This window comes from Protopterus annectens, chromosome 5.part1, assembly GCF_019279795.1.
Source record: "Protopterus annectens isolate FY-2018-M chromosome 5.part1, PAN1.0, whole genome shotgun sequence".
In the NCBI taxonomy this organism is placed as follows: domain Eukaryota; kingdom Metazoa; phylum Chordata; order Ceratodontiformes; family Protopteridae; genus Protopterus; species Protopterus annectens.
Window position 1 is genome coordinate 600,735,087 of NC_056736.1, and position 14,391 is coordinate 600,749,477.

The 14,391-nt window shown below is 37.4% G+C and overlaps 1 protein-coding gene across 1 annotated transcript in view; it reads right to left on the reverse strand.

Annotated features, from left to right (window-relative positions):
• Positions 1 to 851: 851 nt before the first annotated feature.
• LOC122803237 (breast cancer type 2 susceptibility protein homolog) overlaps positions 852 to 14,391 on the reverse strand; it is a 74,229-nt gene continuing 60,689 nt past the window's right edge. Inside the window, exons 4-5 of the mRNA XM_044072835.1 lie at positions 947 to 7,167; positions 852 to 866 (exon numbers count right to left, since the gene is read on the reverse strand). Of these exons, the coding sequence (XP_043928770.1) occupies positions 852 to 866; positions 947 to 7,167 (6,236 nt within the window). The remainder of the gene's footprint in view (positions 867 to 946; positions 7,168 to 14,391) is intronic.

Below are 14,391 nucleotides of genomic sequence, written 5' to 3' on the forward strand. Positions count from 1 at the left end.
TCATGTTCAGATACCAAAATATCTTTTCCAGCTTCTGTTCTAAATCTGAAAGAGCCTGTAGTATTCATATCACCCACTAAAGGATGTATACCTTTTGAACTTTTTTGCCTATTCACCTGTGCTTTTTTAAACAGGTCTTCATAAACTACACTTTCACTTTCTATACCAGAGATGCAACAATGTGATGGAAGGTCCATATAGACTTGGCTCAGGTTATTAGCTGATTCCAAGTTGCATGGCATTTCAGAACTCTTTACTTGCAAAATGCCAGAATCTGTATCCACACTTGGATTTTTGGCATGTCCCAAGGCCGTTTTACTTATACAGACACTTATCCCACCTGCAGTGCAAAATCCCTCTTGCTGTTTAGTAAGCACATCTATAGTGTTCTGATCCACCTTCTGAGATTTAATAGTAGTAGTAGTACATCTGTGTGTCTTAGCTGAGGAATGGCTAGCATCTGAAGTATTTACTGCAATTTCACTACCTGAGCACTGTTCATATGCAGTTATCTTGTTTTTCAGAGGACTATCATTATACGCATCAATTTCAGAAAACTGTGCTTTCGCTTTTTTGAGAGAGCTCTCTAAAATACTGATTTTCTTCCCACTTGCAGTATTAAAGGCAGTAGCAGGATGCAACAAAACAGCACCTATTTCACTTGTCATTGTACTGTTTCGGCTGGAATCATCTTGTGCAGAGCTAGTGTTTTCATGTTCTTTGCCATAGTAGTCACTTACTTCAGAAAACATATCTGTAACTTTGGTATGGCAGTCTTCTGAACTGGTACTAGGGGGTATTCTCATTAATAATGGCCGCTGCAGGACATGGCAAAAGCTTCTCCTTTATCATCAGACAGTCTTGCTCTTTCTCCAGCACAAAGGTCTTGTTCAAGAGAAAACTCTTCAGAGTTTTTGTTATGGTAGAATCCAGTTTCAGAAATAACCTGTTCACATTTGTTTAAAAGATTCTCTGAAATGTTTGCCTTTCGTTCACATGCAGTACTAATGAGAGTTGCAGAATCGCTTTCTGTTTTATTTGCTAGTTTTGCATTTACTGTTGTGGAGTAATAAGCAAACATGCTATTTTTAGTGACTTTGTAACTGGAAGCATCAGTTTCGGAAAACAGCATTTTGGCTTTCTTCAGTGAGTCCTCAGAAATGCTGACCATCTTCCCACTTGCAGTACTGAATGCCGCTACAGGATGTGGTGAAAGACTTTCTACTGCAGATGTCAATTTTGTTCTTTCTGTTTTGGAAAAATTGTGTGCAACAGAAGCAGTTTCTACATTATTGTTAGAGGTGACATCAATTTCGGCAAACATCCTTTTAACTTTCTTTAGGGAATCCTCTGAAATACTTATGTTTTTTCCACTTGCAGTACTAAATGCACCTGGGAGAGACGGTGAAAGATCTACTTTTGCGAGATTTAACCTGTGTGTTTTAGAAAATCCTTGTGCAGTATGAACAGGGTCAGAGTCACTGGTAGCACAAGTGTCCATTTCAGAAAACATCATCTTAGACTTCTTCAATGAGTCCTCAGAAATGTTGACAATTTTCCCACCTGCAGTACTAAATGCAGATACAGGATATAGTGAAGCTCTATCTGTTTTAGATGTCAGTTTTGCTCGTTCTGTTTGGGAAAAGTCTTGTTCCACATAAACTGTGCCAACATTACTGTTACAGCCAAAATCAGTTTCAGCAAACATCCTTTTGGCTTTATTTAGGGAGTCCTCAGAAATTCTTACACACTTTCCACTTGCAGTACTAAATGCATCTGCAGGAAACAGTGAAACGTTTACTTCATTTTCAGTTTTTTTCTTGTGTGTTTTTGAAAAGTCTTGTGCAATACTAATGGGGTCAGAATTACTAGTACTATGGGCATCCAGTTCAGAAAACATATTCTTAGCCTTCTTTAATGAGTCCTCAGAAATGCTGACCATTTTCCCTGATGCTGTACTGAATGCTGATACAGGATGCAGCGAAAATCTCTCTGCTTCAGTTGTCTGTTTTGCTCTTTCTGTTTTGGAAAAACCTTGTACAGCAGAAACAGTGTCAACATTATTGGCAGAGGCAGCGTCAATTTCAGCAAACATCCTTTTAGCTTTCATTAGGGAGTCCTCAGAAATACTTAAACGTTTTCCACCAGCAGTACTAAATGCACTTGGGGGACACCTGGGAAGATACACTTCATCTGTAAGATTTGCCCCGTTTGTTTTGGAAAAGCTTTGTGCTCTATTAACATGGTCAGAGTCACTAGTACCACAGGTGTCGACTTCAGAAAACATCTTCTTAGCCTTCCTCAACGAGTCCTCAGAAATGTTGACCATTTTCCCACTTGCAGTTCTGAATGCTGCTACAGGATGCAGTGAAGCTCTGTCCCCTTCAGATGACAGTTTTGATCTTTCTGTTTTGGAAAAGTTTTGTATAACAGAAACAGTGTCAACATTACTGTCAAATCCCACATCAATTTCAGCAAACATTCTTTTAGCTTTCTTCAGGGAGTCCTCAGAAATACTTAAACATTTTCCACTCGCAGTGCTAAATGCACCCAGAGGACACTGCAGAAGATCTACTTCATTTGGGAGATTTGTCCTGTACGTTTTGGAAAAGTTTTGTGCACTGCTAACGAGATCAAAGTCACTAGTATCGAAGGTGTCTATTTCAGAAAATGCCTTCTTAGCCTTCTTCAGTATGGCCTCAGAAATACTCATCATTCTTCCATTTGCTCTGCTGAACGCAGCTTCAAGACGCAGTGGACATCCCTTCTTTGTCAGTTTTGTCCTTTCTGTTTTGGAAATGCTTTGCTCAACAGGAATCACTCTAGGCTCACTGTTACTGCATGTATCAGTTTCAGAAAACATTTGCTCAGCTTTCTTCAGGGATTCCTCAGAAACAGTGACACTCTTTCCACTTGCAGTACTGAATGCAACAGCAGAATACTGAAAAGAATTTTCTGCTTTACTCATCAGTTCTGGCCTTTCCATTTTGGTAAAGTCTTGCACAACAGAAATAACTTCACTTTCATTACTACTAGGCACATCAATTTCAAAAAACATGTTTTTAGCTTTCTTCAGAAACTCCTTAGAAATGCTGACTCTCTTTCCGCTTGCAGTACTGAATGCAGCTACAGGATATAGTGAAAAATCTTCTCTTTTATTTGCCATGTGCGAGTTTTCTGCTTTGGGTACATCTCTTGCAAAACTAATGTCTTCAGATTCCTGATTATTGCAAGTATCTAATTTAGAAAACACTGTTTCAGATATCAGCGAAGCCTTACTGGAAGTATTCACATTGTTCCCACTTGTAGAATTCAAAGCAGCAACAGACGCCATTAATGGAGTCTCTGATTTTCTTTGTGTTCCTGTTTCTTCTACTACAGAATATTTTTGTACAACAGTACAATCAGGGTCTTCTTCAAGGTAAATGTCAGTTCCAGAAAATGCTTCTTTAATTTGCTTCCCTTTTTCCCTTTTTGCAGCACTGTAGGGACACACAGGATATGGTGAATGAACTTCAGTGCCTGCTATCGTTAATTTGTCCACTGCAGAAATACCTTGTTTAATACAGGAACATTTAGAACCTGAAGGTCTGATATGGACTCTCTCATCTCCTCTAGATATTAAATGTAGAGAACCTTTTTCTTCCTGTTGTTCATTAATACCTTTCCTATCATAAATGTCAAGCTCACCAGCATGAAATAAGGAACCCTCATCAGACTTTTTCTTAATTACTGAAGCAAGGTTATGCATTAATAAATTGTCTGACTGACTTCTACAAAGTTCTTTACCGTCGTTTTCCTTAGAATTAGCACATTCTGAATTGTTACCAATTACTTGGCATAAATCTCTGGTTTCTTCCTCTTTTTGTACTGATCTGACACTCCATTTTTCACTTCTGGCATCATTTTCAGAAATTTTCTGACCTAATGAAATGCTGTCAAGTTGTTTCACTATAACTGAACTGTCAAAGTTCTTTCCAATACACACTTCATTTTCCACACCTTTTTTATAAGGTATCTCTAATGTATTAGGTAATGGAGATGCTTCATTGTTTCCAGCACCAAATCCAATGAAATGAGGGTCTGGAATCTCTCCACTAGATAATTTTACCATCATACCGTCTAATTTAGTAAATGCATTCTGGCTCTTACCACTTACTGGCTTTGCCCAATAAAAAGTTTTTCTAGTTTTAAGGGTAAGCATATCACTTTTATTCACTGTACTGTCTGAAGTGCCACCACTATCAAATAAAGCTTCAGCCTTATCTAATGACTCTATGGGCATCAAAACCTTATCAGTACTTGCAGTATTAACATTTTGTTCTCCACTGCAAAAGCCTGCATCTATGCTTGTGAATGTTATTTCACCAGGTTTTGTAAAACGGACAGCTTCCTGATCCCCAGAGATGTCATGTTCCTTGCACACATTACAATTATCAGGTGGAAACACTTTCACAGTGGTAGCCTTATCTGTAACTAAATGAAATTCAGCTTTATTAGTAAGGTTTTTAGAGTCCGTGCTTTTACAGACACTGTTTTGAATGGAAAGCTCCAAAGTGTCAGAGATGATCTCACCATTCATCGATATCTCTAAAGGTTTATCTTGTTCTATTATTTTGTTCTTGAGTACAGTCTCATTGCTGATTAACTTGTTTTCCACTCTTGTTCCATCAGCATTATTTACAGAGTAGGTGTTGCATGTTAGCAAAGAATCTCCCAGCCCACTTTCCGAAAACTCACCTGCAAAGAAACAAACTGCTTTACTTAAAGCAGCCTTAGAAATCTCAACTTTCTTACCACTTGCAGTGCAAAAGCCTGTTTTTTCAATGGGGCTGTCAACCCAGTTGAGTTTTGGTGACTGCAATTTTTCACAGTTTGGCTGTTGTTTACTTATCAGCTGAAGATCTGTACTTAACTCCAAACATGATGCACAATGTCTACTCCCATCCCCCAAATCATGAGGAACAGACATCTCATGTTTTGTTTCAGATTTCAATTTACTATCGTATTCTATTCTGGAATACTCCCGATATCCAGGCGGTTTTGCTACATCCACGTTCTTCCTATTGGTGGCACATTCATCTTTTACATTAGGACAACTGTGTTTGCTTTTATTTTGACATAATTTTGTGTCAGACAGTACTGTAGCTACAGTCAGTTTCTCAGATGTGGATTCAAAGTTATTTACTTTTTCATATGCAATATCATGCTTTTGACAAACAAGGTTACTGCTGATTAAACTGTGAGCTACACTGCACTGATGATCTGTAACTTGCATTTCTACTACATCCCCTGCAGAACTGCTTTCTTGCTTTTTATCAGTGAAACAATCAACTAAAGTGGATGACTCCCTTATATATGACTGCTCAGCTACATGAGATTTGGGATCCAAGAACTGCTTATCAGCACTGTTTGTGTCACTTAACAGGTCTGCTGTTCTTTCCGAGACTTCTTTATTAATATTTACTACTTTACCAGTAGGTAAACTACTACATCCAAGAGTTTCTAAATGTTTCAAGTGTAGATTTTTCCCCGTAGGAACATGAGGAGACATATCCAACTTCTTTTCAGTACTGACTTTAGGTCCATCAGCACCACCTACACTTTCAAATGACTGGTCTTTATGTACTGTTTGTGATCTGGCATCAAAACTGTCATCAAAATCAATATCTTTCCAAACATCTGAAACATTATGACAAGATTCTAAATTGTCATTCACAGATAACTCTGCAGCTTTACTCTCTACAGTGTTTTGGAAACCACATTTCTTTTTGAACTGTGTAAACTCAAACTGGCTATAAGATTCTTCTAGAATATGAGACAATTCAGCTACCTCAGCTTTCTGACTTGGTGTCAGAATGGGATCTACAATGGTCTGCTGCTTCCTTTCTTGTAAAGTAGAATTGTGCTCTTTAAGTGTTGTGTGAGATGCTTGCACTGATTTTGTAATATGCATAGGCATCTCATCCAGTTTTGAATTCCTGAAACATTGTTTATGATTAATCTCATCTTGCTCAGTGTTATAACCCACAGGTAACGGAGCATTTTTATTGTCTACTGCAGAACTGATATTCAGCAAATACTCATCTTCAATTTCTCTAAACAGCAAATTACCCCTATTTACATCTTCAACAGATAAGTTAATGTCTTTATTAGAAGCAGTTCTGAAACCACTGTTAAGAAAATTAGAAAAGGGTTTTGAAGTGTTCATTGTTAAAACGTCAGCATTACAGCTTTGACTTGTACATTGGGTTTTACTTCCCTCCACATAATTTGATGAGACATCCTTGGCATCACACATGATAATGCCACACTTCTCAGCTTTACAACTGCCATCTTCAAGATATTCTGGCAAAACATTTAAGTCTCTTTTAAAATGTGACTCTGTGGCATTCTTTAATGAGAGTACTTTTATATTTTTTCTATGGTCTGCCAAGTTGTTTGATACAATCTTCCTCTGTTCTCTATGGTCTCTTCCATATACCTGCAACCTGGTGGACTGAACAATCACATTTTCATCTTCACCATCTGATGTTGCTCTGTTTCTATGACAGACATCTGGCACATCACTTATTTTGTTAGATTCAGTCTGAAAATTGTGGTGTCTCTGCTTAGCTGAAGTAGAAACTGGTGAAAAGTGAATGATTTTTGGTGATGTCTCACAAATGTCTGCTCTGCCTTCTAGCACACTATTGTTTCTATATTTATCTGAAACACTATCAAGATACTCCACAGAAGATTCAGGTGGGTTTCTCCTTTGCTGCGCTGCACAGTCATGTGTGTCATGCATAATGTCATTACTGTGAAGCAGGTCAAGATATTCATGTGAAACTACAGGGCTTTGCTTATGTTCAAAATCCTTTGCTGACTCCCCATATGCTGTAGCCAAAACTCTCCGTCTCATAGATGACCCAGGTTTGCTATTCAAAGGAGTGTCACACTCCTTGGAATACTTGTATATTCTTTCAGAACAGTCAAGTATCGGAGCATCATTAATAGTACCAGGATACGCAGCTGTCTGTTTCAGTTCCACAGTTGTTAGATCTTTGCCTTCTACTATCTCTTCCATGGTTTTTGTTGTTGGGTTTTCCTTAAAATACTGAGTAAGCAGTTTTGAATCAATGTCTGAAGGTACAGAGTTGTCATTGATAGATGAAGTGGACAAATCTAAAAGAAACCAGCAAAGATAAACAGAATATTCAATTTAAATCACTTTTAAATAGATAAAGTATAATATGATAAGGTGAATAATTACATATGTACACTTGTGCATATCTACAGGATGCATAAAAAGAGCCATAAAGAATTACAGGTCCAACATTTATGGCTCCGTGGTATAAACAGCTGAAGCCCTAAGACTCAGAAGAACTTTGATTAGTAGATTTGGGCCTGGAGGAGCAGGGCAGGGGAGGACTGGAATGAGTAGTTGACACCAGTTCACCCATCCTGGGGAATGAGAGATGTCTGATCTCTGCATTTACTGAGAGGTTAGCATGGCAGTAGGTGCAAGGAAAGCAGCACTGCTTAAGAGATTTAGGTTTTGCTCTGCAAAATCAGTGACTGTACACTTCTCCATATGGAAGTGAGAGGTACTGCAAGCTACAGAGGTGATGCAAGCACTTACAGCAGCTGCTAGATGAGGGGCTAGGGTTACATTCAAAATGCCTCTTAGCATTATGTCATAATGATGCAATCTGCATGGATTATGGGAGTTATGTTGTTCAGCATCCTAGGTGAACAATTAACAGCATTGGCTTGTCTGAAATACTTGGATAGTCCCAGTCGGGGGGTGGGGGTGGTGGGGGGGTGGTGGTGGTAGGGGTAAACCAGACCTGATGGAATGAAAAATGAGGAAATGTGGAAGCAAGGTGCACTGCAAGTACAAGAAAAAGTCATACTTGCCTGGATGATGGCCTCTCTCTCTCTGGTAGGGGCTCTCTCATCCTGTCCAGTGGTAGGCTTCCACTGGATGGGGTAAAGGGCTAAAACCTACTGAAAAGTGAGGCTGGTGGCTGACCAGTAAGGGAGACAAAAAAGCATATAGAAAAGACAAATCTTCATAAATATATTTCACCAGAAATATACTGCAATACACGTGGCGCTAAAATATCTGAATCATATATAAATTCATTTAGTCAATCATAGTAGTACAATGCCAGCAATAAATAAATAAATAAAAACAGACAAAGCTAAGGTAAATGCAGTTTTACGCCTTCTTAGTTTTATCACATGGAAACAGTACAGTAATCACATGGATTAGGGGAATCAATGACAGACTACCAAAAAAAAAAACTGGTTGCAACCACTTAAGGCGCGAATGCTGCTACACACCATATGCAACCAAAATCTGAAGGCATTCCTTAATCAAACATGGAGCTATGACCCAAACACCACCTGAGAGAAAGATTCCCTCAAGATCTACTATTAAGGTGTAATCATATATATATTCATTTTCAGAAGTATTTCAGTAAACAATTAAGAGTAAAACAAATAGTGAAAGGAGGGTTGCCAAGCATAAATCCATGCTCAAGGACTAAACTGTGCCACTTTATTTTATATTAATTTATTTTCGGTATGATGAAAACACTGGCTCACAATCACTCATCCACTGAAGGGCTACTGTGTCAACATGGACTCTTGCCTCAGCTGCCTCCTGGATAATGATGTCAAGTTCCCACAAAAGAAACGCAAAACACTGAAAGCTCTAGATTTAAGAATAGATTGTACTGTGTCAGTGCAAGGTCAGATTTAGAAAGCAGATTTTAACTTTCCACCAATAGCTACTTATCCTTTAAGAAATGCAGCCATGTCCACTCTTTAAATTAAAACATCTGCCAGCCACTTGAAATCAAATGAAAGATCCAGTACAGCAGTTTTCATAACACACCAGAGAAAGAAAAGTATATTTCATTGTTGCTGTTCATTCTTACATTTAAGAAAGGTCCCTCACTCAAGATTGAGATTCTCAAAGATTTTGGAAAAAACTTTACAAATAGTAAACTTCTTCCTTCAAGACAGACAGGACACATGAGACAACAGAATGTTTGTTCACAATCTTCTCAAAACAGAGAAAAAGTTGTGGCTTGGCCAAATGCTTTTAGATCAACAAGCTCAATTTGACTCCACCGTTTTCATTGTGAATACAACTTCATTTTGTCTTCCAACCTCAAGAATGTTGTGCAACTTCTGCTAGTAACTTAAGAGCAAAGCTTTAACAGAAAACTTCACTATGAACATATCTCCATGTACCTTTGCATTCCGGGCTATTCTGATGCATTAAAAATCAATTTTACGTGTTACTTATATTTCACGTTTTTCCACAAAAAAGCCATCCTGGGACCTGTAACATGATCCTGGCTTGATGCGATATGATATTGTTCCCAGAATTCATTTGGCAGATGTAAGGAAGTGATGTCTTGTTCCTTCCCACGAACACAAAATGGAATCACTGGGGGGGGGGGGGGGGGGGGTCACAGGTATCTTCTATACTTTCTGAAAAATGGCCAAACCCCATAATCCTTGTTCAATTCAAATACTTACATTTTTCACTGAAGGACCCTCACCATGCTTATTTCTGAGCTCCTTTGAGCTATTCACAGTAACTATACAGCTTCAACAACAAAAGTAGCTAAACTGAAAGTTTCTGTGACCATAGCTAAATAAGGCTTTTGTAAGGATGTCATCTTCTAGTCCTGCAGGTGTTGACAGACCCTTCCCAACACCTTCCATATAGAGTTGGAGCCTTGGTAGATCATGTGTAAATTTCAGCTACTACTTCAAAGAGCTTGTAAGGAAGGAACATACATAAACTAATTCTGCTATAATCCAATGTCTGTAGTGGGAAGATTCGTGTTCTTTTGTGTTCTTAAACCCAAACGGTGTGGAAATGGAAATGTGTAAAATTTTCTCAAAAGCATTTTATAATTCCTGTCATGTTATAAATACAAATCAAAAATAAGAGGATCCTGCTGTTTGGTTTACACACTGAGATTTTTTTTTTTTTGTTTTACTAAAGGGGAAATATGCTCTTGCATTATGGTCTCTCACATCTGCAAACATACTGCTAACCTCTTGATTTGTTGCATTATGGCACAGTAACACTTCATCAAAAACAATCCTTGAGCATGAGACAGTAGTACTTGTGCTTTGTGCTGTGCTTTATGATTAAAATACTAGTGTCTGCAGTTTTGCAATGAAGCCACACTCCTGAGTGTTATGGCAATTAGTGAATTGTTGGTACTTAAAACATCACATTCTACAAAGGGAACCTGCACTACATGCACATCCCTTTATTCCCATGTTTCAGTATCCGGTGTTTAATTCATCAAAATCATAATCCTTAAGTATGACAAACTAGTAATTATTCTATGTAGTGTGCATTAGACTAAAACACTACTGTTTGTAAACATGTTGAACTTGCAGAAAATCCCATCAACAAGTGGAACATTACCAAAAGATGTAGTCAACTATGTGCACTGTTCCTCTTCCTCTCTGCAATAAAGGCAGTTTGAAGAGAAATCCACCACACTGTGCATGAGTTTTACAGCAGCTGCTGACATCTGCACATATTTCCCTGTGAATGTATTATATCATGCAGGCAGAGGCAACTTCGTCTGCCAAGCATGCAGGGGATCAAGCTTAAAACTTGTCTTGACTTTGCTTTCCTTTGACTTCAAGGCAAGGAAAGACATTTTTATAAGGCACAGACTGATTTCTGGTAGCTAAACTATGCTGAAAACATACTGCAGGAAAAAAGTCTTCGAGCTGAACTGCAAGTAAGGGTGGACTTTTCTATTACACTGCTAAAGAATTAATCATGACGAGTGTTGACAGTAGTTGCATTCCATGTTGCACACTTTCCTTTCCACATTTTTGACAACTATGGTTGAAGGGCACCTGGCATTAGGAATACACTCACACCTCTCAAATTCTTACTGAAAAAATCAGGATAAAGACTAAAATAAAAGGAGGACCAAGGTCCAAAAATCCGGGCAGAATTTAAATATTACTCTTAGAAATTTAGAAAGTTGCAAGAATAACAGGGTTTTTGTTATCATACATTTTCTGAAAGATCTGAAGTCTTAAACTCAAATGCATGTCATTATTAAGTGACTTCAATCCTCAGTGCTTGCAAAAAAAATCATTAGGAACAGACAAAAAATACAATGCAAAAATCTGGAGGGCTGAGGGGTACGCTCACCAATCCTACCACTTGTTGTGTGTTTTCAATATGGATGACAAGATTCACCTCTTGAGCTTTGCATCCATAACTTAAACACATAATAAGCAATAGTCTACATTACAGGCCAATATGTGTTACTTTTGCAGGATTTCTCTACAATATTTTATTCTGTTCCCACATGTGCTCATTGACTGACTGCCCACAACACTAAAAATTAATCTCATGCTGCAAGCTATCACAGCCATAAAGTTTATAAGAAAATTTTTAAAAATTTGTTGAATATTCAACAATAAAATTTATACTAAACACAAGAATAGATGGCAAAGGAGAAAAATACCAGTAACCAAAACAACATGCCTTCAATGATGGCAAACCCAAAGGACGTCAGTCACCAAGCAGAAAAGGATACCACAAGCAAGAACACCAGAGTGAATAACGCTACCATTTGCTCGTTTATTTTATTAAGATCTTTCATCTTATAAAAGGATTTCTTCAGAATGATCAATACAAATATACAGCATACCTATATACAAACAAATTCATGTTGTCGTTTAAAACACGTTCTACATCATTCCTATTACTTGTATGGAAATTCTGCTAAATTAAAGTGAAAAATCCACATAAGAAATGGTGGAAACAGAATAATGCTCAAAGTTATAGGTCTGGAACATGTACAAATCAATCCCTATAGATTAAAATGACAAACGGACCATCCCACAAAATAATCTTAAATTCGTTGATAATAAATTTACACTATTCTTCCAAACATCAAATATATATATATATATATATATATATATCATTTGTTTTAAATTACACAATATTAACATATTAGTTTTATTGCTGTTGTAATTCAAAAAAAGACATCAATTCTACTTCATAAAAAACAAATACTCATTAGATTACGGTATTCTACGAGGGTCTCCCACAATCCACCTCTCTGGTTGATGTCTATCTGTTCCAAAACCCAAAATGAAAACTTACCTTCTGGGCACATAAGAGAGTGTCTACAAAGGGCATTTGCTTCTGATTTCCAGTTAATCTCGTACATATGTTCATATACCCTGTTCTTCAGGGCTTGTTCAGTCTTCCTAAGTAATAGGAAAAACATCTAGCAATACACCAGAGATACCACCCTCCTAGCACTGCAATTAAAATACCTATATGATCTGAATATTTCTACAATACTAGGAAGGGATAACGTTCCACAGTCCACCATATGTGCACATTGATGGCATATACAACACTCAAAAATGTCATAATGGCTATGATTGTTAGGAGTTTTAGTCCATTAGTGCCCTTTTCAAAAAAAAAATATATATATATATATATTACCTCTCAAGTGTAAAGGAGAGGTTGAGAGAACATGGCAGGACTGTTTGGCATTTTGGATGAGAGATCCCAATATTGTGTAACAATTTTTGAATTATACCAGAGTTGTGGTTGTATCTCATAATAAACAACCTATTATAATCCATAAACCCCTTGTGCATTGTTCATCATTTCCTTTGGGAGGAAACACCCAGAGCCACTTAATGCATTGTTGTTTTCTAGTGTATGATTACCTAGAAGGGGAACAAACTTAGTGCCGCACCCCAATGTCACTTCACTTTTCAAATCCTGACAAGATGGTTAGGGTATCCTCTTTCCAAAATATGTTTCTCAAAATAACCTAATTCAATTAAGAAATCTTCAGATCAAGAGGGCATGTGTACTGCTCTGACCATATAGACCTTCACTATATTTTTCTTTTGGTGAATGGGGTGATCACTATCACTGTACAAACAGGAATTATAAAGGTTTTTTTTTTTTTTTTTTGTTTAAAATTTTGATCTAAAATACCGATGGTCAAAATAGTTATAAAGTGTGACATACAAGTAATGTATCTCAACATTACTAATCCTACTAGTAAATTTCAGGAAACTAGTGGTCAAATTAATATACAAAATCAATTTGTTAAAGGATTCTTTTGTCCCTTGCCAAATAAGAAAGATATCAAAAAACTTAAGGTATAAAACTGAAGGGAAATATTAGGAGTTGAAAAAATACTCTTCTTCCCAGTGCAGCAAGACCATAGCAAAAAAAAAAAAAAAAAAAAAAAAAAAGGGGGAGCATGTGCCCCCCCCCCCCAAAGCTACGACATTCAATTGCTTGTAATATTTACCTTCAAAAAAGTATGAGTCAAAACCAGTTCCATACATTCCATAATTAGTCTAAGGTCTTGTGCATTTAAAATTTCACTTTGGACCAAAATGTTTTCACACGACTGAAGCACCAAAGAGTGGAGGATGACAGTAAATAGATGTTTGATATATCAATAGGCACAAACATGTGGTGGGGATGATAATCATTTGTCACTATTGCTGGAAAGTCCCATGAAGTGTCCAAAATACGTTTGAATGATTTTAGAATAGATTTGAGATTTCTGTCAATGAAAACTGCAAGATGACAAGTTTTAGACCCTGTATCAGCTACAATGGTTCTGACAGGGGAATCCAAGATAGATTTTTTATCTTTGGTATCCCAAAAATAGCTGCAATAATCAGCATTGAGACTAAGAAAGTCCTATAAACGCTCATCAATCGGGCTCTGCAACAAACTGTCTTCCAAAGAAACCAAACCTTTCTGTAAACAAACAGATACAGCCTAGTCAGATTACCATACCACCAAAAACGTATCAAACCTATCTATAAACAATTAAGGAATCAAGCTAAAAAACAAATCAGAGTAGACAAACAAGTTTACTTCCAAACCTGCCAACACCACTGCCTAAAGAACCCCCGTAAATTCTGGGAAAACATTAACCACCTCCTAAACAGAGGCCACTCCCCTACCCCAGTAGCCAGTAACAAAACAGATCCTATTGCAACCCAAATCAACTCCAACTTCATAAATTTCATAACCTCTCTTCTATGTAACCAACCCAACACTCTTATTCTTCCTACCTCTACATCTGAAAATCCCAATCCCTTCCATTTTTCTCTCATTAAGTAGTTGCATAAGATCTCTCCTTGCCAAACAAACCCTGCTGTCTGGCTGCCAATCAGTTCCCTAATGAATTTCTCAAATTAGCAGCCCCATCTATTGCTTACCCCATATCAATCTTGATCAATCACTCAATTTCTGAAAACTATGTTCCAACATTATGGAAAATATCCCCACCCCTCCAAAATTTTTTTTTCACCCCCCCATTTTAAAAAAGGGGGGTT